This window comes from Martes martes, assembly GCF_963455335.1.
Source record: "Martes martes genome assembly, chromosome: 3".
Taxonomy (NCBI): Eukaryota; Metazoa; Chordata; class Mammalia; order Carnivora; family Mustelidae; genus Martes; species Martes martes.
The window spans coordinates 179227965-179255922 of record NC_137890.1 but is presented as its reverse complement, the minus strand read 5'-3'; the positions used below and the strand labels follow the sequence as shown (position 1 = coordinate 179255922).

General features: G+C 45.2%; 1 protein-coding gene across 1 annotated transcript in view; it reads left to right on the top strand.

Annotated features, from left to right (window-relative positions):
• The window catches only part of PARD3B (par-3 family cell polarity regulator beta), a 1039321-nt gene extending 1013249 nt beyond the window's left edge, over positions 1-26072 (top strand). Inside the window, exon 23 of the mRNA XM_080799276.1 lies at positions 24578-26072. Within this exon, the coding sequence (XP_080655402.1) occupies positions 24578-24935 (358 nt within the window). The 3' untranslated portion in view covers positions 24936-26072. The remainder of the gene's footprint in view (positions 1-24577) is intronic.
• Positions 26073-27958: the final 1886 nt, after the last annotated feature.

Here is a 27958-nt window from a genome sequence, read left to right as displayed (position 1 = left end):
TTCTGTAGACTAGCCTAGATTATTGTCTTTTCCTCAAGTATTCTTGGCAATGGAATGAAGAGTAAATGGCATCTTCTTGCAGTGTCTGGGAGGAGTGAAGAGGACGAGGAGGAGGTAGGGATCTATCAAAGGAAGGGATGTTGCCTCTGATGGAATTAAATGGGGTATTTATTCGTGGCACCCAGAGGAAAACTGGGCACACTCAAATCTCTTGCTGACCAATGCAGGGGCTTTAAAAAAGCAGGGTGAGGGGTTGATGAGGAAGAAATACTCTAACCAGCAGTTCCTATGACAAGTAGTATAGAAGGAGCAGAACTCAGGACAGCTGGGTTGGTAAGAGGCCATCCTCAGGTAACCAGGAAAGGAAGAAAGAATGGGTCACGCAGGGCGGGGGTGTGGGCAACATGGTGTGTAAATATATAACCTCATTGTAAAAATACACTTAATTGTTGCACAAGTACATGAAATTTGTTGTTCTAGATTCAGGGAGTGTTTACACCCAAAAGAGAAGCCACTCCACATGCTCTCCATGGATTTGTCCCGTGAATTGAAACTTACAGCATTATGAGTGGCTCTGAGCCTCCACTTAACCAATTTTCAGGCAACGCCAGTGTTGTGAGCTTGACATCTACTAGGAATGAGGCTCTCGAGAATCAAATACTCCCATGTGATCCCTGCCTTCAGAGAACTTACCTGAGTGCATGACAGTGATGACTGAAGGGTATAGGAGATTCGGAGACATTGGAAACAATATACAAAGGAGAGGTTAGTCACCTCTTCCCCGCAACGTGCTCAGTGTGTGTGTGTGTGTGTGTGTGTGTGTGTGTGTGTGTACATGCCTACATACACTCCTGTGTGTGTGGTATCTATGCGTACTGTTCTGGAAGGCTTGAGAATAAATATCATGATAAAAATCACGACGGGGCACTGGTGGGGAGGGTGATGACAGCAGCTGATACTGATGGCTTCATACATGCTAGGTGCCCTTCTCAGTATTTTACCCGTATTGACTCATTTAATCCTCACAACTCTATCAAGTACATACTACAATTGCCCCATTTTATAGTTAAAGAAAGGTAATCTCTTGAGTTCTTGCCAAATTTTAATTCAGCGATTCCCGATGCAACCAAGATGAATCAGACTTTCTGTTCCAATGCTCTTAAAGCCATGCTTCTCTAGATAAATGAACAACCATTCCCATATATAACAAGGGATGATGCAGAGGTCTGCCACAATTTCAGGTCCTTTTGTGTTTCCTATCCTAGGTGCCCTATTTCCACTTCCCTTCCCGTTCTGGCTACCCCTCTTCTAACTCTGTCTACACATCTTGTGCCTGTCACTTCTGAAGCTAGCCCCACCATGTTCTTCATCAATGGTAACACAAAGAAGTGGGGAGAGATTTCCAACATTCTACTTTATTTTACTGGCAATTCTCATTATGAAGGGCCATGTTAACCAATGGCAACCCTCAGACACTAAATGGCATTTCTAGATGTTCTTTCTTTGAAGTCTGATTTTATAAATATTCAGGAAAGTGCTTAAAGGATAAAAATCCCAATCACTTAAAAACAATTGAAATCAATTCTTGGGAGACCTGTGCTTTCCAAAATCTAGCCACTACCAAGTGTGATTCTCAAGCACTTATGTGTCGCGCCTAAATCGTGATATGTCTTAAGTCGTAAAATCCCAACCATCCAAAGATTTAGTACAACCCCCTCTCCCAAAGTGAAAAATATCTCATTAATTATTTTTATATTGATTACATGTTGAAATTATAATATTTTAGATAGATTGGGTTAAATAAAATGAATTATTAAAATTGGTTTCATCTCTCCCATTATACTTTTTAATGTGGCCACTAGAAAAAATTTAATTATATAGGTGACTTGCATTATCTTCTATTGGGCAGCACTGCTGTAGACCCTAAAACAAAGAAACGCCACGCACAGGGCGTGGTGGTGGCTTCTGCTGAACCACCCCAGTTAAAGTCCGAAGGGCACACGTTCAACCTGAGCCTTCTTTTTTGGAAAACACTCTTTTTTTCTTTTTTTTCTTTTTCCCCTTAAATTGTGCATAATACCAAGCACACCTGGATTTCTGGATAATTGCACCCACAAGTGGCTACATGCAGACACAATTAGGTGCTTGCAACTTGTTTGAAGGCACAGGTGTCTAATTGCGCCCACAAATGGCCATTTGGCAGGCACCACTCATTGTGCACACAGCTGATTATAGGCAGAAAATGGCAACAACCAAAAAGGAGGCCTGGATAACGGAGGCATGAAAATAGACCCCGCGTCACCCCACGGCCTTAGTGTGACCACGCCTTGCAGCCTTTTTTGTGTACTGCCTAGGTGTTTATGGCGAGGGGCATATTTGGAACACACAAGCTGGGAGACGAAAATGTGTCCGCCCCATCTCACAAAGTAAATGCTGTCTTGAGCTTTTAAGTAAATTGGGGCTAACAAAACCCACATTGTCAACCTGAGTAGCCTTAAAGTGGATTCTGCCCTGCTGGGACCGGCTGTTTATAATGGCTAAAAATGATGGAGTGTGTGAGAAGCCCCAGGGACCCTTTGGTAAATAGTAGTGTTTAAAGGGTTAATCCAACCTAATGAATCACTTAGTGGGGATGAGCAGGCCAGAGTGGTGGCCTCAGGAAGACTCAGGGCAGGCATTTATTGAAATGCGGAGCAGTTAGAGGAACCTGGAGCCGTTGTGCAGGTCAGCGTCTCAGGGCAGGGAGTAATGGATATCCCCAGCCCTCGGAACAGCTGAAACAACAAAGCTGGACATGGAAACGCGTTCACTTACACAGATTTCAATGTCCCGAGGAAACATGGGGAGGCACTTGGGCTCTGCCTCTTGGACTTTAAGGCAAATGCAGGGAGCAAGGAGTCGGCTGTCTTTCTCTGCTTGTATTTCACAAAGGGCTTTGTAGTAGATTGGAGTAGCTTTGCGGTCTCTTGCAGAAAGGCTAGCCTTCTCAGCACTGTTGATCGTAAGGATAACCCTTCAGGCCACAGCAGAGCCAGTGCTCAAAGAAATCCACACCTGTTCTTCATCAGAGTGGCCTATGTGTGCCCTAACACGGAGGGACGGCCTCAGTTTCTAGGATGACCAAGGTTCCTTGGACAAGGTTAGGAAATCCAAATCGGGGCAGCTTGACTTAGTTTTTGGGGGGATAGAAGACAAGATTTTCCTCTAATGAGTGATGGCTTTAGTCCTGTGTGTTTATTTGCAATCTAAGTAAGTTTGTGATTTACCCACCTTGACAAATTCTCTGTCTTGGATCTTCACATCCCTGTGTGTCTGCTCTTTATTTATGATGATGGCTGCCTATTCTTGAATGGCAATGCTATTGTAATAAATCTCCATAAAAAGCCAATTCTCAGTTCAAGTTACTGCAGGCTGAATAGGAGGAAGACGGTATCAAAACACACATTAGTTGTCATCTTTCGGAACCTCTGTGACAGTCTTGGCTCAGAACTTCTTCCATTTTGATTGGATTGCAGCTCAAGCTAATGTCAACTTACCATAATTCTTTTGTGTGGAAGGCTATTATTCTATTATAGTATCCAAGGAGGGTTGGTGAGAGATGACTGAAGGATTTTCTTCATTTCAGACACTTCATCCCATATGATTTGTCTTTCTTTGGTTTAAAGGCACAATGGAAATGTTCTCTTTCCTATCATTAACACTCCATCTATGTAGACTTGCGATGTACACGAAAATATATAATTTCTTTAGGAGTTTTGTGTAAGGATAAAAATGGTTTCAATTTCACCATTTTATTTAAGTCAAAATTTTCCTTAACTTAACTCTTTCTGCCTTATTTGCTGCCTAGTTATTGGAGACAACGTAGCACTGGAGGTGACTGGCATGGAATGATAGCTTGCTGTTGTGCAAAAGGATTTGCAAGTTTCTAGTCAAATATCTCTATACTTTCTTATTTTAAAAAGGAGGGCAGAGAGGGAGAGAAGGAGGAGGAGAAGGGAGAGAAGGAGGAGGAGAAGGAAGAGAAGAGTCAGAAGAGGAGGAGAAGGAACGAGAAGTTTTCACAAGTTGCAAACTTTGATACCAAATACAAGGCGGAGACTTCTAGTTTCTGGTTCTGCATGTAAAGAGCTTGGAAGTCATAACTTCATCCTAACAAGTAAAAAGCTAAAAAGACTAAAAAATCAACAATTCTGGGGCACCTGGATGGCTCAGTGGGTTAAAACATCTGCCTTCGGCTCAGGTCATGATCTCAGAGTCCTGGGATCGAGCCCCACATCGGGCTCTCTGCTCAGGAGGGAGCCTGCTTCTCCCTCTCTCTCTGCCTGCCTCTCTGCCTACTTGTGATCTCTCTCTGTCAAATAAATAAATAAAAATCTTTAAAAAAAAAAAAATCAACAGTTCTTCTTGGATCTGCAAGAGAGGTGAGGACACGGGGCAAACCACTGCCCCAAAGATTGGAGAGACAGACAGGCAAATACAAAAAGTCTTGGCTTACAGGAACAGAGACTCAAGAGAAACCACTGCAAGGCCCAGTGCTGGGGTAGGAAAAACCTGACCTGTAATTAATGAATTGCTGGAGGCTCAGTGGGGACAACTCTGAGAATTATATACTCCAGGTGGACCCACTCGTAGGAAGGCCCACAGCATTGTGAGATTTGCGTCCAGGAGCTCAACCAGATCCCCATAGCAAATAAGGAAGGGGGATGCCCTTGTGTCTCCAGCAGTGAGAGAAGGAAAGGGCCCATCTTGAAATACACCGGAGTGCCCTGTTCTTGTTAACAAACATACCTTCAGAGGAAACTAGTTAACAAAGCCTACCCTGCTGAGGGTATTGTCAGAGCCTAACTGACCTGAGGAAAGGGAAATGGCCAATTCCAACAGGTTCTAGCTTTCCATATTAAAGAAGGGAAATACTCAATTTCAGGCCACTCCGGCCCTGTTTCACCTAAGTAGGGAGAAACGAACTGAGAAACACTTGTGAAGTTCACAAGCCAGAAGCATAGACTCGCTAAAAAACTGAGACCTTATCACAGGACGATAGAATGCTCCCTCCCCCACACCTCACCGCCACGTTCCTTGTACTCCGGATATCATGTCTAGTTAGCAAGAAGAAACTACAAGGCATACTAAAAGGCAAGAACCAGAAAACAGAACAATGCAAAAATCATAATTTGGAGAGATAGAACAAGCAGAACCAGACCAGGCAGGGATGTTAGAATTATCCGACTGGGAATTTAAAACAATTATGATTTATATGCTAAGCGCTCTAGTGAATAAAGCAGAGTGCATAGAAGAACAGATGGGAAATAGAAGCAGAGAGAGGGAAATCCTAAGAACCAAATATATACTCACAGTTATGAGGATGTACCCTTCGTCTATTTTAATTTCTGGTAACAACCTGTATTACAAATTTCTTGAACCTTCCTTCCAAGAAGCCAACAGAAGTGAGCTTCCACATCAACACACCCACTTTCATCCTTCGGTCTCAAGAAGAAAATCTCACATTGGTGTCTCAGGAGACATATTCTTAACTGCAGTTAACCAGAAGACCTACATGACCATCAGGTGCCCTGTGGAGTCTAGCCTAAGATGCTAATAGAGAAATCATGGGTCTCAAAGAGCCAGTGGTGATATCGGAATGAGTCCTTGCATCTTGGAAAATCACAGATGTCACTGGTCAAGAAGTAAATGTCTATTCTTACTAACTAATTTCTCTATAAACCGTAATTCTATTTGTGGTACAGATTGGGGTTTACATCTTAGTGTTTTCATGGAGAAGCTACAAAAAGAAAAGGATTCACAATCAGCACAAGAATATAACCAGATTTAGATTTGGTGGTGGACTGTCCTGCTCTCTATACTGAATAAACCACCGCTCCAGTGGTTCTGAATAATAATACCACAGCCATCAGAAACAGTATATTTTCTCCTCCAAATTTCTGACACGTAAGAAAGGCAGCAGTCATTGGGAGCTTCTGACACCTCGTCGTATCAGCATTGACTTTAACCTCTCTCTGTGGCTTTCTCTTCTCCTAACGTAGGTAGAGCTGCTGAGCGAGAGCTCTGTGTTTAAGGCAAAAGCTCGGGTACTGGGTTATCCTTGGGTTTTTTTGCTTTTTGTTGACTTGGGTTTTTAGGATCTGTTTGTGCTATGACCCCTAGCCATGACAAATGGTGGGAAAATAAACGAGGGAAGGGTGAGCAAAAGAAATAGAATTCTTAGTCTTCATCACATGGGAAATAGTTAAGATACTTCTTTTCTTTTCCTTTTCTCTGCTGTTTCCCCAGTTTCCCATTTCTAGCCATGCTCGGCAAAGAGCAACAGACCCCCCCCCCCCAAGAAGTGAGATGAAAATGGGAGTGGATTTAAGATACAGAAAGCAAAGCCCACAGGCTATGGGCAGGGTCCTGCCTTGGCACTACTATCATCAGCCCTGTATAGTACCTGGCACATAGTCATTCAGCTAAATTTTAAGGGGTGGGGGGAGGAAGGCAAAGCATAAGAAAGAATTTACAACTTAGGGGGAAAAATTCCAGACATTTCACTGTGAAGATGTCAGAAAGGACAGTTCTCCTTTGTCAACCATACTGAATTTAAGGGGAAATTTTCCCTTGGTATTAAATTTTGTAGGTTTTCTAATCGAGACATGAGAATTCTTTCATTGAAAGCAAATTCTTTTTCAGTAATTTGTATTTTTGTCATCAAGAGGTAATTTTCTACAAACAGTGGTACATAAAGCCATAGAGTAATTGCGATTGAGACGCTGTGGCCCGTTTTTCCATGTTTCAGTTCTGAATGGTTTATTTATCCCAGAGAATTCTTTTCAAAACTCAAATTTCTCGTTTCCATTACCTGCCTGGACCTTGACTTTATTTTAATACATTCAGCAATTTTTATCAGACATGAGTTATTGGAGTTTTTCCAGGCAAGCCATGAATTTTTCAAGTGTGGGTTTTTCTTTCTGTCTTCTGTGGAGTTGTGGAATGCTCGGTTTAAGAGTTGGTAAGGAAAAAGGAGCAGTTGAACGAAGTAAAAGAGCCACCCATATCCTTGATTCTGAGGGTGGTTCATTGTGTCCATTTATAAAGCCTCGTGGAACCGAACACTTGAAATGGTCACATTTCTTGTATGTAAATTATATCTCAGTAAGTTGGAGGGGGAAAAGAAGTGAAAAAAGAGGCCCATTTTTTTTTTTTCTGGGCTTTACTCCCGGGTCATGGCAGAGCTCAAGTTCTGGGGAGATCTTCCACTGCCGTGGCCCTTGCTGGTCCCTGGCAAACTCCCAACTCTCAGAGACCCCTGGAATGCTTGACTTCACCATACTTTGTAAGGCACAGGAGAGGATTCAAGTTGGTCTGCTTGAGTTTCCACATTCCCAGGCAGTGCAGTAGTCTGTTTGCCACTTAAATGAACGCTGTGAACCTTATTATCCTATTCATAAAATCAGTATGACATAGGATGAGATGAAACTCTCACCGGGCTCTCCAGACCTCCTTTCCCAAAGCAACTGAAGATCCAGTCCTATCTCCCCTGGTGTATGTGAGCAGAGAACGTGGACAGAGATGGGGGAACTAACAAAGGCTGCATATTTCTTTGGCTGGAAGGAAGGAGAGAAGCAGGGAGAAAGGGATCAAGACAATGGGGAAGTCATTTTGGTTTCTCCCTTTTTATTTACCCTGTGGGTCTGAGCAGGCAGGAACTTTCCTGGTATGTGTTAGATTTATACAACTAATTGCTAACTATTTGCACACTCATTGTTGTTGCCTACTGGATAATTGGTAGAGGACGAGAGTTTGGGATTATTCACTTTCTCAGAAATAGACTAACTTAATTCCACATGGAGTTATGACCGTTTATCAGAGACACAGGCATCAAAGTCTAGAGGAAGTTTGTCCGGGACCAAAAATCCATCACGCAGCCTCCCACACTGCATGGTTCTTCTCTTTCCCCACCTAACACCTTCTTTATTGGAGTTTAAAGAGGGAATTATTGTAGACCTTTTGCTTTTCACCTTCTCCACCCTGGAGATGTTGGGAACGGTGCCAAGCTGAGGCAACATGAGCTACAAGGAAGCTTTTCCCTCCCCAGGTGGTTTCTAAAGTGAATGGCCATCTGCCCTTTCAAAGTATGTTATCCTGTAGAACGTGTGTTTATACCATCAGGTGCCCTCCACACACACACAAACAATAGGTTAACCATTATTGGCCATTGGTCTCCCTCTAGATTAAGTATTCAGATACTCCTCTCTATACAAGATGGAAAAAAAATCTACTAGCAAATATAACCAAAAAGTCCAAGAGTAGACTTATCTTCAGCTACAGCTACCTGGAAACTCAGACTGCCATCAGGAGCTGGTATCCTTCTCCCCATCTCTTGACTCTGCTTTCTTCTGCATTAACTCCATTTCCAGGCAGACTCACCCACCGTGGGGTCCAGACAGCTGCCCAAAGCACCGAGCTTATCTTCCTGTCTTCTCAGCCACTCCCATAAGACAGGGAATCTCACATTTCAACATATCCAAAGGAAGTCCTAGAATTGTCCCAGGTGGCTGAGATCAGATTATGTACTTAATGATAGATGATCACTGTAGCCAGAGGGTGGGATGTTCTACTGTTATATGCTCAGTTACACGCTACCTCGGGAGTCATGGGTACAGTCGCTCCACCTGAACCACATGGACTGGGAGCAGGCATGGAACAATTCGCAAAAGAAGAGAATACTGTCACCAGGATAAGATGGAATAGATTCAAAGTAGGAAATACCAGCAACTTCCTTCTGTCCCAACTGTGATGACAAAGGAAGAAGGAAAGGTAGCATCAAGGATGAAAGAGAAAAGTAGAAGCTCTTGTTACACACTCATAAAAGGAAGAATGAGTGCTAAACCCCTAAAAAATTATCCATCAGACCGATGCACCAAACCATTTTCTGCTTCTGGATCTGCTTGTCATCTAACCCACAGGCTTTAGGAATGCTCCCGGAAGTAAATACAATCCAGTATTTCATCCATATAAATAATCTGATATTAAAGAAAAGGACAGGAGAGATGGAGGATATTATGTCTCTTTCAAGACCATACTTGATGGTCTTTTGGCTGCTGCCCAACTTCCTTTGGCTTTGGGTGCATGTGTCTATAATTCACTTTGTGGCTTGCCCATGTGCTTATGTTGATCCTTCTCAAAGGCGTGAGCAGCCCCCAATCCAAGTCCTCCAGCGACTTTCCAAAGGTGGCATCAATGTGGACACACTAATAAGTAATGATTAGACATAGGGGTAAAACCAAGACTACACGGAAAAGAACAACTGTTTTGAGAGTATGTTTCCGTGTATTTTGTATCTTCTTTTAACGAACATAGTCCATAAGTTTTGGGAAAGTGGTGATAACTTGCCTCATTTCCATCTGGAGAAAGCAGATTTTTAGAGAGAAAAAGGCCTCTAGACATATTTGAGTATTTGGAAGACTGAGAAAAGCCTGTAAGACGTGGAATCAGGAACAAGCAATAAAAACTTGGAGAAGAGAGAATAACAACGATAATAGCAGCCAACCTTTACCAATCGCTTACTACGCCCAGGTATAGTGCCAAGTGCTTTCCAGTGCATTTTCTAACTTAGCTCCCCTGACTGGCCAGCGAGGCAGGTAACCCTTACTATTCCAACCTCATACATGAAAAACTGGGACTGTATTACAGAGGATAAGCAACCGTCCGAACATCGCATGTCCTCTAAGGGAAAGGCCGGAGCTATGAGCACGTGAGTGCCCCGCTGTTGCATCTCTGGATGCTCATAGAAGGATCTGTGTCGGTGGTCAGGGCTCCCCAGCTCAAAGTTAGCGGAGACCTGAACACAGACATCCCTGGAGATAGAGGAGATCAGGAGAGACCCCAGCAGAAGAAGATAAGGCAGGAGGGCTGGTGATGGCAGCCAGAAGACACCTAGCAGTCTATCCAGTTTGGACAAAAATTCAAGATCTCAACAAGCAGAAAGGAGCACACCTGAAAGATGGTAAAAGACTGAAGACAAAAGCTCTACTGGCATTAGGAAGGCGGCAGCAAATGAAGACACCCAGCCTGGACATTAAGATTCAGGGCTAGGACCTCATTCTCTGAAGGATTTTAATGGGCAGGGCACAACCTCAGGCCTGGAGAAGGTAAAGGGGGTAATACTAATACTTACAATATCTACAACTGAACAGGGCTTTTGTCAGTCACACCATGCTTTCCACGTGCCTCTAATAATTGATCTTCCCCCAACCACCCTGAAGGCTTGGCATTATAATCCCCACTTTCAAGCAAAGAAAATGAATGTTGACATTTCCCACTCAAAGCCAGTGGCAGAGCCAGAACTCGAGCCCAGGAGTTTTGACTCTAAGAGCAGTGCTCTTGTTGACCATAGAGAGGCTGAGCCCACCAGCACCACGGAAACCCATTTGCGAAAGCTGGTGTCCAAACGAGTGTTTGGTCACTAGGCAACAAGCAAGATGCCAGCTGCAGGGAAAGATACAAGGCTGAAATTCAAAGGGGCATGGTTTTTTTTTTTCCTCTCAGTTTAAAAAAAAGAGGACCCTTTTTCCACCCCAGGAATCATCAGAGAATCCCGTGTACTAAATGTCACAGTGAGGGCTTATCATGTGCCGGGCACTGGGAAGTCATCAATGAACCCAATAATAGTACTTACCATCATGAAGTTCACAGTCTACTGGGGGACAAATAAGAAAACAGGTAATCAGTTATAGTGGCTAGCAATTAATAGAGGCAGAACTTTCCCTAAGCAAGCATAAAGTCTGCATTATAGTCAAGATTTTCTGTGACCTTATGTAATCTTACCACATACATTTAAATCAACCATGACTTAATTTTCTAGCATTACTGATGCTGCTCAAGAAGTTTACAAGAGGGACATCTGATTCAGACATAATGGGTCAGGAAGAAATGACAGGTCAGATTTGACGCTTAAAAACAAGAGCACTTTCAGGGTGCCTGGGTGGCTCAGTGGGTTGGGCCCCTGCCTTCGGCTCGGGTCATGATCTCAGGGTCCTGGGATCGAGTCCCGCATCGGGCTCTCTGCTCGGCAGGGAGCCTGCTTCCCTCTCTCTCTCTCTTTGCCTATCTGCCTACTTGTGATCTCTCTCTCTCGCTCTCTCTCTCTCTGTCAAATAAATAAATAAATAAATAAATCTTTAAAAAAAAAAAAAAACAAGAGCACTTTCTTGGCCTCTGAGTGTTTTCTGCCCAGCACCTGCAGTTTTCCACCTACCTCCTGTCATCAAAGAGGATCATCCTCCCTCCCCGTCCCCATGTCTCTGTCGCTCATGCCCAGCTCCTCTTCCAGACTCCTCTAATGCAACGGCTCATCGGAAGCCTTTGCTACAGCTGGCATCCCAAGGCACTTCCTCAGCATGGAGCATGTGTGCCCTGAGCTGTCTTTCATCTGTTTCTTTGTCCCCTCAGCTGGTTGGTTAAGATCCCAGACGAGAGACACTGGGGCTCAGACCTTTCTGTAGGTGCTGGATGTTCGGGGGGTTCAAACATAGAGCACGGTCACCAATCAACTTGGAAGACGGCCCTCTGGGCTAGGTTAACCTTACGAGTTTTGTCTGTCCAGATTTAGAATTACAGAGGAACGATAAGAGGATTATTTTTTAAGTAAGCATTTGGCTTCTAAAAGCAATTCTGAGTGCCTATCCCTGACAAATGAAATTTTCCCCTAAAGCTATTTCTTTCCATGAGAAATAGTACCCGGAGAGGAACAAACGGATTTAAATTTAGTTATTTTCCACCATCTTGATTTTCCAGGGTTTTATTTTTTTAATGATGGTGATGAAGGTAACTAACAATTTACTCCATTTGTTGTTGTTGTTGTTGTGATGATGATGATACTTTACTTTAAACGTCTACCGAGTGTGCGCCACGCTTACTTACAAGTGACTGCCAAATTGCTAAAATCCAGCAGGTGTTTTTCTGTTCCTGGTTTTACCAAATTGTAGTTCACTAAACCTCACTTAACTGAATCAACTAAGTAGCGAATCCCCCAGTGAGATGTTAGGGCGGGCTAAGTAGGTTGTAAATAAAACAATTAAAGGGCTAGTTTACACCTCATCAACTCGCTTAACCACCTGATAACCGTTAACTACAGACTTCCCTCATTAAATGCACAGAGCAAGGAAGTAAGTTAGAGTCCAGGTTTTTTCAGAAAGGGGACACACCTCCCCTTTCTTCACCTGAGGTCTGGTATTCCTCTGCCAGGGGTTTGCCCAGTCTGGCCTTGCGGGCCAGGACGATATCTACATAATGCCTCTTGTGGGGAGCTCGAATTCTGATCCAGAAATCCCATTAAAAGCAAGCTTCCCTTCATATCCATAACCTTTGAGACACCAGCGTCACCTAAGATCTTAGATTCTTTTCAGCCCAACTTTCGTCCAGTTTGCTTTCACTCATATCATTGCACTCTCTCCTGTGAGAAGAAAAGCACATATTGCTTTACAGATGGAGAAACCAAGGCACAGATAAGTGAAGAGGTCCAGCCAGGGTCACAAGCAGAGGTCAGGCTGAAATGCAGCTCTGTGACCTCGGGTCAGTTTGGACTGGAGCCTGTGTGGTTTCCTGGAAGGGTCCTGAAATTGTAACCCCGGGTGCGTCACCGGGAGGGCACCTATCCGTTTTACAGAGTTGAAGATAAGGTCTAGGAAAGTAAAATGACTTGTCTGAAGCCCCCTGGGATCTGACCCAGTCTTTGCAGTTCTGACCCCGGGCAGGTTTTCCACGCTGCGGCTCTCCCCTGCACAGAGCTCTTGATGGAGAACTTCCTGTTCACGATTTACAGGTGGACCACGTATGGTAATAGACATGTCCGTGTACTTCCCACGACAGTTGTGTTCTTTAAAGTGGGGAATTTGGATAACATACACCTGTCCGGTGGAGGATGTGACCCGGATGGGTGATGCAGAAAAGGGGGAGGGGGAGGAGCTGCAGCCAGAACAGCTAGAGGGGCAGGTGGGAGCCTTCAAGGAGAGGAGGCTGCAGGAGGAGAGCCTGAGGGGGCTAAGCCCAACCTCCGGGGCTGACTCCAGCGCCCCAGCTGAGTATCGTCTTAAAGGAAAGCGAGGCCTGAGTTTAAAGAAAAACAAAGAAGCTGAATTTTTATGTGAAAGCCCTCAATGTTCCAACGTCAGCAACTAGCTGAATTTTTTTAAAAATGTGAACCCCATATATATATATACATATATATGCTGTATAAGAACATTGAACATACATAATGAATATATGAATATATGTGGTATGTGTATATATATATTATTATTATTTATATGTTCATATATATATTCATTGTAATGACTTATAAGTTGCAATGTCTGTTGGAGCGTTTCCTACACCGATGCATATTAATGTGGACTGGGACACAGAGCGTCCCGTTCGCACTCCGTCATAAATTTTAGATTTGCTTACGAATTTATTTACTTGCTTATCCTAGGTCTTTGGGCATTTACCTTAAGCTCTCTATAGAAGATATAGTTTTCTTTCTTATAAAAATGACTGAGTGTGACTTCAAGCTCAACAAGTACTAGGACCTCAGTGTAATTGGTCTGTTTGTTCTTACTCAGTTTCTGCAAGGGGAGGAAAGGCAGCCCTGCTCTCCCCATTTTACGTCCGAGGTCACTGAGGTTCAGGAGAAGTCCAGGCACCTGGATCGTATTTCTGTGAGGGACCTTTCCCAGTCCAAACCCAATCTCTGTCTCGGAGTCCCCCGCTCTCCCCACCACCCCGAGGTGCATCCTGAGAGCACCTCCCACCCCCACAGCAAAAGAGATCTAGTTCTGAAAAGACCTGCAAGCCTGAAGGCTTGAGGTCCACGACAGCAAAGGTAGAGCCCGGAATTCCATCTTCCCCGAAGCTTGAAAACAAGCTGGCACGGGGCAAATGGTAAATAACATTTTATTTGGTAATGGTTCTTTAGTCTTAAATCACTTCGGCATTTACTTTTAATTAATTTCTTTAAATTAGACGACTCAAACATGTAAATATTTGCTTTTCTATGATAAGCTTTTATTTAAATTATTAAAGCTTCAGCTTCGTGACCGATTTTAAGCAACGAGGTTGCCGCCGCGCTGATAATAGGAGACATGTGCCAAAACGGGGGGGGGGGGTGGTGACTTCGTCTGGCACGTACCCCAGCACCCAATACGGCCGAGATTGAGGCAGTGTTCAGAGAAATGGAAGCTGGGGTGAATTTACAGTTTTCTTCGGATTGCTCAAGGACTAAATCAATAAATCAGGGAGTTAGAGAACAAATGTAGGTTGAAATAACATCTGAAGGAGCTCACTCACAATAAAAGCTTGTCTTGCTCCGTCTTTTTTAAAAGCACTCATCAGTGGCTCTGGACCCACGTATTAGTTCGCTAAAAGGAGCGGAGGCGGGGGTGTGGGGGGACTTGTGGAAGGGCTCAGGACAGTAACTGTACAAGAACACTGGAGACACAAAAAGAAGAAGATGATGATGATGATCATGATCATGATGAAGACAGAGTCATGATGAGAGCCGAGTAATTTCATAGCCCCAATCAGTGTGAGCTGTGATGAGCCTTGATTTGCTAGCTGCCCAATTTTACCAGCATCAAAGGCAAGCGCGGAACCTGCCGAAGCTGGGCTGACAGTTGGGCTCGAGGACTGCAGAAAGGGAAATAACAAAGAATGCTCGGATTTCAATAAAAGGAGATTGAAAGGAAAAGGCGTGTAATGACGTTAATAACCAGTCTTTCCCAGCCATGTAATGATCAGTCCGAGGATGAAGAGACCAAGGCCAGCCGGGCAGGCTCAGCGCTAGCCATCGACACCTGAGACTCTTAATAACTTTCATTATTTGTTGAAAATCATTTCGACAATACAGTTCAGCAACCTTTGTGCCGTAAATCCATTTCATCTGCAAAAATGAAAGCTGAATAGAATGTGATATTCTAGAAAACCTGTCACGCTGGTGTCATCTCCAAAACTCTTGGCCGTATAATGAGCTGGGCTCCAGACGGGTTGAATGAATGGGGGCCCAGGGCCGAGCCGCCCACACGCCCACCAGGCCCAGCCTCGGGCTCTGGCACCTGCTTAGCACAGAGCAGGAGAGGGAGGCCCAGAATTACCCTCCGCCGTTTGGTGAAAATTGTCATGAGGCTCTTCAGTACCCACATCAGAATTGCTACTGAGAGGCCAAAAGCACTCCCATCTATCACCCAGTGGAAATTGGAGAATGGGCCCATAGTCTTGGTGCTGGGCTTCAGGCAGGGAAATGGTGAGGCTATGAACTTCCAAAATATACCCAAATATGATTGTGGCTGAATCCTTTACCAAAATCCAGACTCCCCCTGAGTGGAGCTCTGGGCTCAGGCTGTACCTGCTTCCGTGTGTCCTCTCCAATGCAGGGTGGGACCGAGAAGCTCAGGTCGCTGTTGAGAGCAGGATGAGGAAAGCCCTTTTCACAGGAAGCCTATACGGAGGGGAAATCAAGGCAGGGTGTCGAGGGCCTGAGCTCCTGTTCCTCCTACCTAAGAGCAAACCCAGCTCTCCTCGTCTTTATATTGGTCCCTGGTCCATGCATAAGTACTAATCCTAACATGCTCATTTCTTAGGGCAGAAAGTGAACCCAGAGCTTTATGAAATATGTTATATACACCTCACTTAGTCTTATAAATCTGAGAGAAAAGATGAATTGATATTAAGGGGGGGGGGAGCTTACGGAGAACTTGTGTTCAGGTTCAAGCAAAAAAACTCTTCCCCGCGGTCAGAATTCAAATCTGAGAGTATCCCATCCAAAACATGTAAACGATCCCACCGTCCCTGAAACAAAACTGATCTCGCCTGTCTTTGCAAGTTGTGCCATGTTTTCGTTTGAGAGTCAGTACAATGTGCTCAAAATTGCTTCAAAGTTGGTGGCAACCGGTTTGATGGTCACAAAATCCAACTGCCCCTTGGACTCACGTGCCCCTGGCTCAACGAAAGGGAACTGCTCTCTGGCGAAGCTGGCCCACGTTTCCGCCTGCCTGTCTGCTCGTCCTAACGTACTATTGCTCGTCCACCTGAGAGGTGATCGGAGCTTAGAGTAAGGCTGAGCAGTGAGAACGGACAGCCAAGAATACTTACGAGAGCATTCTCCAGAACCCAGTGTCTGGCTGGAGAGGGCAGAACGGGGAGGAGCCTCCATTTCTGGCATAGCTGACTGTGTAGGTTGTCATTCTCCGAAGGGACCACTTGAGGGGCAGCAGATGTGGGGGGAGGTCATTCTTTACTTTTGTACCTGTAAGGTTTGAGGTGTCTAGGGAGCCTCCAAGGGGAGTCATGCCACCCATCCCACAGGTAATTCACAGCACTCCCGTGCTCCAAACCCTACTGAATGCAAATCACACTCCCCATCCCCCCTACCACCACCTCTGGCATTATGGTCCTCCACGACCAGGCTCGAGACTCCTCTCCACGCTCAACCACTTCTTACTCACCCACTGTTCCCCAGGCAGTGTCAGCAGAAGGTCTGTGATTACTCTCACCCGCCTCCCCTGGGCACACTGTGGGCAATGAGACGCAAGAGAGGTTAGAGGCTGCGTAGACTAGCTTAGTGGTTAAGCATGCAGCCTCTGGACCAGTCTGCCTGGCCTTGAATCTGGGCCCTGCTACTTCCTGTGTGACCTTGGTCAGGTTGCTTCACCTCTCTGTTCTTTAGTTGCCTCATCTGCACGCCAGGGATAATAATAGTACACGTACCTTGTAGAGCTGTTGAAAGAAACAAACATGGAGAAAAGGCTTGGGATGGAACCTGACCCGCTGGAGGCCTTCAGGAAAGGGCTCAGTGGCTTCAGCTCTCTGTGATTCTAAATCAAACTTCGGAAGCTTATTCCTGAGCTCCTCAAGGACGGTAGGAGCACCGTCCTCAGCACTTCTGTTTCCGCTTCTGAATTGCAGGGGAAGAGTCGCGGTGGCAGGTTCTCTGGGGTCTCAACGAAATGATACAGAAAGAAGTCCTTACACACACACACACACACAGAGAGAGAGAGAGAGAGAACATGGACTCCACTGTGGTCCTTGCCCTTCGTGAAGAGGGATTCTGATGACCTAAGACTGCTGGTGGTTTATACCCCAAATCTCCCTCTTGCCCAGGCTTTAGAAGTCAATGGCAGAGGAACAGGGGGAGGTGAAGGTGTGGCAGTGATACGGATATCTGACCAGCTGCGGAGAAGATACATGAATATCTTATCCAAAAATCGCATGGATGACTCTGAAAATAGATACAATCTAAATTGATCAAGAAAAAGCCACCCTCATGAACAGTGTGTCTTTTTCCCCCAGAATGTCCTTTCTCCAGGCAGTGACTGTGGACAGGAAGCTGGATATTGCTTCTCCTAAGGGGCAGGCGAAACTGTCTTTAGAATTCCGGACCCTACACTCTTGAACCTGTTGGCCTCCAAGTCTGACCTTGAAATCGCACCGTTGTCTCTTGCATGACAATCGGATGAAATCCTCAGTGTTTCCATAATGAAATTTGGAGGCTACTGTTACAATAGAAAGAGAGAGATGATTTGAGTGGCCTAACAAGTTATAATGATCTGTTCCTTTGGTTGCCATTCCCTTTAGATAAAACCTCTCCCGTGGTTAAAGACCATGGGGTAATTACATGCAGCCGTTGCTCAGATGGATTTCATGACTTCTATGTGGCCACTCACAACAGTCTGGCTTTCCACGGTCTTCCTTCTCCACCTCTGCTTTTGTGCAGCTCTTTCTGATGGTCCTAGGCACCCACTAGCAAGTCACACCCCCTCATAAAGGAAACTATTTGGGCGGGACCGTTTTTAGGGAATACTTCCCGCCATCTGATGGGGTCGGATGAAACACGCTTAGGGACCCTTTTCCAGATAACACCTGCCACAGGGTTGCATCAGATCCCATCTTCATGGCACAAACAGTTGGTATATAACTAAACTCTTGTGTTTACGGTCATTGTTGAAAAAGACACAAAAAAGGCATTAAATGTGGGTGATCGACATTACTGTCTTAAGCCATTTTAGACATGTCTTCTGAGCCCTGAGTCATTATCGTTCCACCTTCATTTTCTTCGCAAACATTTCCTTGGTGTTGACCAGGGCCAAAAGCCTCTCCCGATCCGTCTCTTCCCACTCCGGTTCTCAACAATGAGCAGGAGCCGCTCCTCATAACACAGTGGGAAACGTGAGTGATGAAAAGGAGATTTTTTTTTCCTTCTTTCCAAAGTCCTTTCTCTAACGCCGGTCATCAAATGATCGTTATATTTTATGATTCTGTGAAATGTGCCGAAATCAGAGCTACATAATACACATGGCAGAGGGCTCTGCTAATCCTGGGCGACCGCCTTCATGTCGGAATGAAGGGTGAAGGGCTGGTAAGTAGAAACCTGACACGGAAGGAATTCCAAACAGACTAAAAGCTTCTCTGGCTACATCACACGGGCCAACTCCAGCACCCACGACACTGTTCCTTTGTACTGATCTCCTTTTAGCTTTGCCATATTTGCAGAACTGTAGCACAAAGCATCAGCAATAGCTCAGCTGCTGAGTAATGCGTGCGTGGCATGCCTGACAGGATGATGGCTTCACCAGGTGTCAACTTTCTGCCAAGGGGTACGAGTACCTCGAGGAGCGCCCTGAGTTTCCCATCATGTTACTTCCTCCCATCTGAACCCCAGATTTGGGCACCGCCGGTTCTTACCAAAAAAGGAAATCCACAAAGGCTGCCTGGGGAAAGTTAAGAAATTGTCTTTGGGCTCGCGGCTAATAGCAGGGTATTTTACAGAAATTAAGGGGAAAAAGATTCTGCCTTTTGGAAGCTTCTCCCTGAGCGAGGAATCCCATGCTTGTGCCGAAGGTGGACGTACTCGCCTCTTCTCATAAATTCTTTATGACTTTCACACGTTTTACTGTGTACCTTATTTTTATGCCTGCTAAATGTATCCCTTCTTGAAGCAGACTCTCTTCCAGTCCCAAATGTGTCTCAAGCTCAGTTGTTTCTCCCTGTTGTTCTTCAACCTCACCGGCCATTCCTTCCCCTAAAGGGAGCTCGTTGGATGAGAGACAGTGATGGTTCTTAAGCTCAGCATGGAGACACGTAGGTGAATTATGATCAGCTCTGTATTGCAAGGATTTGTTACTGATACTTGAACTGAAGGTTGCAAATAATTTATTTTGATAAATTACAACAGACTTGAGTTTTCTCCCTCAATAATGTTGCTCCCACTCCCTTGAATCACCTTGTTCTTTCTTGAGTGGGAGCGTAGGGCATTGCGTTCCCACAGGTGGTAGGGAAGTTTGCATAATCCTAGCTTCTGCCTTTCTGAGGCTCTAGCGGCTTATATGAGAGCCATCCATCATATGTGTTCCGGTAAAGAAAAAGTTGGGAAGTGCTGTGACAGAAGGGAACTGGACATCACCTCTACCTCTTATTCGTGGTCATCAATCCTCAAGTCCGGGTGCTTGAAACCGTGGTGATTGCCCTGGCTGTCACCTTTGATATTCTCTCCCTAAGGCCTTCATTTGAGATCCTGTGAATTGTATTTTTAATTGGATACATTACAGTGTTCCTAGATCATTGTGTTTGTGACAGAAACAAAGAAAATTTCTTTGCCAGATGATAATAAACACAGTCTTCAACTGATTCTTGAATGAATACACTTAACCTGTACTACTTAGTCATGTTGACCTCACTGATAAGTCCAGGCAATTAGATGTGAGCCCAAGATTTACTAAGCACATACGATGTTTCAAGTACTGTAGAAGACAACAGAGGATACTTCTGTTCTTAGCAAGCAAGACAAACACAATAACCTATGCCCTGATAAGGTTTATAGTTGTTCCTTGTTAGACCCAATCCAGCCCTTTTTTTCAGCTCACCATCTTTTCTTCCTTCCCCCTTTCCTTCTTTAAAAATTAGAGACCATGTAATATACACGTAATGTAGAACATGATGACTGTAGCTAACACGGCCGTATGATATATAGGAAAGCTGGTAAGAGTGTAAATCTTAAGCGCTCTTATCACAAGGAGAATTTTTTCCCCTTCATTCTTTCTTTTCTTTTCATCATGTCTATATGAGAAGATGGATGTTAGCTGGAACTATCGTAATCATTTCATAATAGCTGTAAGTCAAACCATCATGCTGTACAACTTAAACTTATAAAGTGATGTATGTCAATTATTTCTCAATCAAAGAGGGAAGAAGAAATAGAGACCAGTTTTGCCTCGACCTTTGCCAGTCTCTGGCTCTCAGTGAGATTCTGCTACCTCCTTTTATTTTTTTTATCCAACGACCTATTTCCACCCCTTCCACATGTCTGACCGTCTCTTATTGTGCGTGTTTATGGGTTTTCTCGTCACTTTAAACCCTCATTAACGAATTCAACACACATTCATGGAGCACCTAGGGGTGTGCAAAGCCACGTGCTGAGCTTTGAGGGCGATCACTGCATATATAAGACTCAGTTCTTTCAAGATGTTTGTGCTCTAGCTAGTACGTAACTGGTCGTTCGCCCACATGAAGTGAAAATGGCCTACTGTGATGAATGCAGAAAAAACAGATTTTCTTTGTAATCCAGGAGGGAAGGAGGAGAGAGCAGGGGCCGAGAGGAGTATTCAGGATTGTTCATGGTCTATCTTCTATTCCAGTAAGTATAACCACCTCATTCCCAGCTAAAAGGTTTTGCCAGTGACTCAAGCTTTCCAATACTGAGCCCTTTCCCCATACAGGATTGCCTCAGCAAATGTAGCACTTGCCTTGCATCCTTCCGGAGAGTGAAGACTTGGTACCTGGGGGCTGGCTCTCTGACCTGCTTAGCATCTGGTTTTCAGACCCTTTTTTGTTTAATGAAAACCAGTGACATGCTAGGCTGGCAAAAAGAGGAAAATCTCACGTAAAGAAAGTGATTGTTGTTGTTTCTTCACATATCAACACCATACAGCCTTGTCACGTTTCGGCTTAAAGGTTAGCCTTCATTATTGCCTGTGTCCTCATCTATGTGATTGGAAACTACGTAACTGAGATAGTTCCTATGAGTTTTCCAAGCAAAAGCTGAAGCCTTTGGCCTCCAGAAACGATCCTAATCAAGAATAAAATAGGAAGGGGCTCCTGGGTGGCTCAGTGGGTTGGGTGGAAACTCTGCCTTCCACTCAGGTCATGATCTCAGGGTCCTGGGATCGAGCCCCACATCGGGCTCTCTGCTCGGCGGGGAGCCTGCTTCCCCCTCTCCCTCTGCCTGCCTCTCTGCCTACTTGTGATCTCTCTCTCTCTCTCTCTGTGTCAAGTAAATAAATAAATAAAATCTTTTAAAAAATAAAATAGGAAAAAAGTAAACAATGAAAAATGTGAAAAAAAATAACCAAAATTTTAGAAGTATAGATATTTTCATGATCGCTTCCTCAAAGAGGTATATTGTAAAGAAAGCAAAAACAGACTCATTCCTTCTTCGTTAGGTAAATACGGTTCCTGAGTAAGATTTTTCAGTTGAAAGGTTTTTTTTAGGAAAATTAGTAACACATTCAAATAAAACTCATGAGGTCACCTGCAGAATGAGGGGTCTGGAAGTACTGATACATTTGCCGTTCGGGTCCTTGTTTCTTCATCATGGTCTCTGGAGGAAGCTGCCCCAGGATTTCTCAAAGTTGGCCGGTAACCAGAAACATGCAGCATCGGTCACTTCCATAAGCATTTCTTGGGCCCCAGAATGGACTGGTTTTTGTGCTTTCGTACAAACACTAAATTTCACCTAAATATACAAAAGGGAAACTCAAGATCAACAAAGCTAAATTTTCAGCTCCTTATTCTTCTTTCTTTTTCCTATCAAGTTAATGAGAAGGGCTTTTTTTTTTTTTCCTGTTTAAAAATCATTCTTGTGTGTGTGCGCCTGGAGTCTCTGTGTGTGCACATACCCGCACACAATATTCACCTGCCCTTAGAAGTCAGTTTGGCAAAAATCTGTAGGAAATGCTGGATTTTGAGGAAAAAGTTATTCTAAACAATAGCAGCGCCCCCCCCCCCATCAAAGAAGGAAAATTCTTCCATCACTCTTTGAACCTTAACAGTGTTTTCATAGGCCAGCTCATTGTTTTTCTTCTCTATGAAAAATTAAAAACAATAACTGTTTTGATGAGTTCTCCGGGAAAAGACAGTTTCCATGATTTCATTTCTTGACAAAGAACAGCTACCTCACTTGGTTTCTGCCACATGTAAGCGAACTCCCAGCTGTAAAACCTCCCATCAGAGGAGGGATATGGATTCACAAAACCCTCAGAGCTCTTCCCAACTGCCCAGGGAAGAGAAGCCCGCCTGCCCCTTGCTGGGAGAGGTGAAGGAGTCGCAGGGGTGAGGTGTGGGAGAAGAGATAACAACTGGCTGCCCCACCCCACCCCACCCCTGTGTGGTCACAGCGACATTCAGGGTGGATTCTGCCCTGTCACCACTAGGTCTGGGTTGTCTCTTCAAAAATAAAAAAATAAAAAATAAAAAAAACACAAGGTGTGCCTGTCTTTTATAATGTTCTGTTTTAAAGGAGAGAAATCTCCGCGGAGAGCCCAGGACCCTAAAAGTCCAAGGCCTGGAATTCCTCCTTTTTCTCTTTCCATTTTAAACAGGAAACGTTCCCGCTAAGAGGGTCCGGAGGGAGCGTTGGTTGTATGTTCATTTTAAGGCAGATAATGTTTGTGTGTTGCAAATGTCTGTGATTTATCCCAAGGGCTTAAAATGAGTGCAGAAAAACCACATGTTTCACTTCATGCAGAGAAATAGCTTCAGTGGGTTTCGAGAGAAAGCACAGGTTTAGAATATTTTTTTAAGTGTTTCGGAAATCTCTAACATGAACCGAAAGGAAATAGACATGGGGGGCGGGGAGGAGGGGAGCTTAAAATATTTTAGGACGAAAGAGATAATGAATGCTGGAAGTTTTCTAAATCAAAAATAAAATTCAAAAGGAAAGGGAAGATGTAACCCCGATCCTTTATTTCCCAGGGCTGGAGTGACAGATTTTGCGTGTGTGCTCCATTTGTCATGGGCAATTTAAAAGAGAGCAAAGCAAACTGCACTGAATAATAGCAGTTGATGTTATAATAACTTGTACACAAACAATTTAATTTTTTTATCTGAAAACTCCAGCTAAATTACCCCAAGCTCGAGGATCTTTCATTATTATACATAGCCCAATTAAGACATCAAAAAGCAGAAAGAGAGCGCTATCGTTCAGCATCCTGACCGTGTTCACATGCTACTTTCCACAGGCACCCGAGCTTGGAGCCTGTCAAACCTTTACTGATTTGGGGGAACTCACAGAGCCGTTTTAACATCAAACTCTGCAGATTACAGGGTGATTTTGACCCTCATTGACGGTGCTTGATTAACCACAGACACCATATTCTTGGAGGTCTGTCATTGCTTTCAAGTGCTCTTCCAATTTGGATTCTGACATTGAAGAGCTTTTCATTAATTATTATTGTTGCTTTTTTTTTTTCCTTTTAAAAAATTATAGAAGGGAGACTAGTAGAAAGTGGGAAGGATCGGGCGATGAGAGCAGCGAATATGAACACAGAAGGTTTATGGGATTTAAGAGCTGCAAACAGAACTCATCTGTTTAACCCCAGGCTAGACAAGATGCAGTCATCTGTACACGGTTTAGAGACGGACTGCTTCTGTTTCAGCAAATGGGTCAGAGGATGCTTGCTGTCTTCGTAGAGACATCCAGACAGGGTCGGTCGCTTGCTGTGAGCGTTTCTTGTGGCCCCAGACCGTTTTGTGCACCTGCTCGTTACCTAGTGCTGGCTCGGCTCTTCCCACTCTGCCCCTGGCCTGCTGGTGCTTCTCGGCATGGTGGTAGAATTGCCTTACCTCGAGGTTCTAGGTGGCTAATTCCCAGCTCTGGATTAGGACTTTTTCTAGGGACTGTAGGGACGGCGGGTGGGGGGAGGGGGCACGTGGGGAATGTGAGAGACGCTAACCAGAGTTCGACGGAGACCATGGCCCATGTCAACAGCGCCCCACAGACCAAGCAAGGAACATTATAAGCCTGAATAACCCGTACACTTCTACCGCCCTGTCTGTGACATGGTTCTGTCATGGGAGGGAAGCATCCAGGAGGGGGTCAAACCATCCCAGCTTTAGGGGAGCCGAAGTCGGCCTTGTTCATTTAGAAAACCAGTATGGCCACTGCACAGAAGGCCAACACACGGTGCTCTAAGCCAGGTAGACATAGATTTCTCTCTCGGGCACCAATCTGAGTATCAGCCGTCCTGGCTGACATGTGGCTCCATGGTGTCAAGGACGTGGGCCCTTGCCCTCTTGTCGTTGGACCTCCCTCAGCAGGAGGCTTCCTCCGTGTAGTTTAAAATGGCCGCTCCCACGGCCGACAGGAAGGAGAGGGAGGAAGAAGACAATTCAGAATTCAGCCTCTTCTTTTTAAGGGCGCACCTCACTTCGGTTCACACCCCATGGGTCAGACCTAGTTTGTGACCACACCCAACTACACGGGAGGCTGAGGAATGGGGTCTTCAGCCGGGCCACTGGCTTAGTGGCTGCTGACGTGTGTCTGTTCTTCTCTTTCCAGGGGAGGACCAGCCGATCCCGTAGACTATCTGACAGCAACACCTCGAGCGCTCTACAAGGAAAGGGAGCTTCCATATTACCCGGGAGTTCATCCTGTGCGTCCTCCCAAAGGGAGCTACCCCCGCCCCCCAGATCTGAGGGTCGCAGACCTCCGGTATCCTCAGTATTACCCTCCTCCGCCAGCCCCCCAGCATAAAGGACCCTTCCGACAAGATGTTCCACCGTCCCCCCCTCAGCACCACAGAGTGCCAGCCAATCCGGAAATGGGTAGACCAGGGCCCCGAGGGGGCAGCCCAGACCAGTATCCCTACCGAGCCCAGGATCCCAGGCAGAAGAGCCCCATGACTGCAGCCGTGTAGCTGAACACCGCCAAGCTCAGCCCGGCCCAGAGAGGGACACGTGTGACATCACCTTTGCTCTTCCTAGACTTTCAGGACCTCCTCCTGTTCAGACTTCTCCATGGGATGGATGGGTTTTTCTCACCGAGGTTGCAACACTTGACCGCTGGCCAGAGGCAAAGAGGAGGGGACAGGAGGGCGGGGGATCCCGAGGAAGAGGGAGGACGGGGGTCTTACAGTTACTGCCTGAGAGTCGAAGGACGTTTAGGATCGTTCAGTTCAGTGAGGGCGGCAGTTAAACAGGCAAATAACAATGGAGACGTTGCACACGGGGCCTCTCTGGTGCACACGAGCCCCATGGAATTGGCCGCGCAGAGGCAGTCTCGAGGCTCGGACTCAGCCCCCTTAGGAAAGCTGTTAAGTCTGAAGAGTGGCTGCAAATACAGGCATCTTAAATGAGTAGGTTTTTTTTTTTTCATTGGGAAAACAAAACAACAGCAAACATGACTCGTGATTTCCTTGAAATGTTTATACCCAGAGGAAGGCTGCATCTCCCTATTTGCAGAATTTATCAGGCTCTCGGTACCACTCATTTGGCAGAATTACTTTATGTTTTCTTGCTTTTTATATTAGAAGAAATAAGATATGAATGCGGTAGTAATGTCCTGGGAGACTGTGCAAAGCCAGTCAGGGCTTCCAGAAGGAATATATTCTGTGGACCAGGTTGAAGAGGGCCCCAAATCCCGGGGTCTTCACCTTCCCTCCCCGCAAGTCCCAGGCACAACACCACTGAGAGATCAGGTTTCAGAATCATCCCCAAATCTCCTCCCTGTAATTGTCGTAACCCCGGTGCCTCTACTTTCAGGCTCCTACTTGAGGGCTAAAATGTAGTTGGGAAAAGGAGATCCCGCTGGTTAGGTTACACAGGAAGCAATGCTCTGGATACACCAATTCATTGCACAATCAGTGTCCGCTAGTGCCATCTGCACCAGGGACAGGGAGGGGCTGACTGTGGCCTTTGGGGTTGATAACCAGGAGGTGGAAGGTGGCAGTGACTGACCGTGTGTGTGTGTGTATGTGCGTGTGTGTGAAGGCATGTGATTACCGGTATGGAGAACGTACGATAAAAATGCTTTCTGGAAAGTTTGATGGGGAAGGAAATAAAAAGGGAAAAAGAGTCAGAAGGGAAAGGAAAAGAGGCATGAAACCAGATCATTGCTTATCTGCTGTATTTCAGTCACAAACATCAGGGCAACACCAAGGCCGGCATCTCCAATTGGAAGGTCTCACGGCTTTGAAAAGCCGACACCCCCTCCCTCCAAAACCCATCATGTTTCCTTTGAGCTTTGCAGTGATTTTCTGCTTATTCCAGCAGGACTTCTAAAACTTCCAACCTGACCCAAATGAGCACACAATGAAAGACTGAGGACCAGCAAAACAGCAAGCTCGAATTGTTGGGTGACGCTTAGACTTTAAGCCTTTGCCGCTCCTTCTCCGTTCCCTCCGAACAGAACAAAACAAAAAGTCTTGAGTTCAAGGTAGACATACTGTGGCTGAGATTAGAATACCCCTGACTGACAGGGTTTAATAAATTATAGTATTATGGAATATACAGAGTATCCAACCCAGTTTAGTCTTTTTTTTTTTTAAATTTAAAATAGAGTTGCATTACCAGGAATGAAGCAACCGCGGGTTTTAGACCTAAATGGTTGTTATTTACTGGACTTTGAGAGGTATCATTTTCTAAACTGCAATTTACTTATGGCCGTCTTAAAAACAGACTGTCAAGCGGGGTTTGGCCATCTGCCGTCTCGCGTAAGCGAGCACCTTATACTGTTTGCAGTTTGCGCAAGGAGGCCGAGGGCCTTGTGCCCTGCTCCCCCAGAGGTGGAGTGCAGGGGAGCTATGGGGCTTCTCCATGTGCTAAATGACACTTTCCCCTCAAACTAAATAAACTTTCCAGAAGAAAATGATGAAGTGAGGGAAAGGTAACGTGTTGGGGAGCATTAAAAATCAGCTCTTCGATCTGGTGCATAGTTTAACCAAATTTCTCCAGGCTATTGGATGTAGTCAAGCCAGAGTCTCCTTCTGGATTAAGTCCAGGTCCACACGAGGGGCAGCCAGAGGCAGTGTGAGAAAGGGAGATATTCTGTGCATGTCGGAGCAGGGGCTGTTGTAGGAAGAATGCCCATGTTTTCACCATGGGCACCATGGCCACCTTGGGAGCACAGTACCTCCAGCTTCTAGGCTCTGGGCAAGCTGCTCGAAGCATGATTTTGTGTTGTATACAAAGTCAATAGAACACTTGTTAATCCTAGGGGGCAGCCAGGGATGAGAAGGTACTGTTAAAGTGAATAAAAAGTAGATTATAACCATCTTCTTTTCTTGCTTGACGTATATAACGCATGCCCTATTTGACCCTGCCCCCAAAAAAGCTACCTTATGTGCGACAGAGGCTGTGTCAAGCTGTGCCACAGTTGAGAGCAGGTCGAATGTAAGCTTTATAAATGCCTGTGTCCCAGCCTTCCTCTGTCACCACCCAGAAGTTGCAGAACTCTTGCCCAGTCTCTAGGAGAACAGGTTGTTTAGAATATTTAGAAGACCAGGCTGGAATCAGTAGCAGGAGGTAGTTCTCTGTTAATTAATAGCCTTGGAAAGACTCAATCAGGTGTTTGCTTGTCGCTCAGAATATAATAACCCCAGGAACAGAGTGACACAGTGAGCGGCAAAGCAACATGCACCCATTGGCTCCTAATCTGACCGCTGGGTCATCGAGGCCTTGAAATGATGTTTTGGCCTGGAGTCACTAGATATTTTAAGGAGCTCTGTTTTATACCTTTCTGCAGGAGGAGAGATAGGAAAGGGAGCAGACCATTGAAAACTTTGAGGTGCAGGAGAATTCAGTCCTCTGCCAGGGAGGAAAACTCTGCATCTTGTTAACCCCATGCACCATTGGACTGTGGCAATATCGCTCTTGGTAGAAAATTGCTTCCCCACGATATTAAATCAGTGGATGAAAGGCAGTCTCAAAGACAGGCGCATCT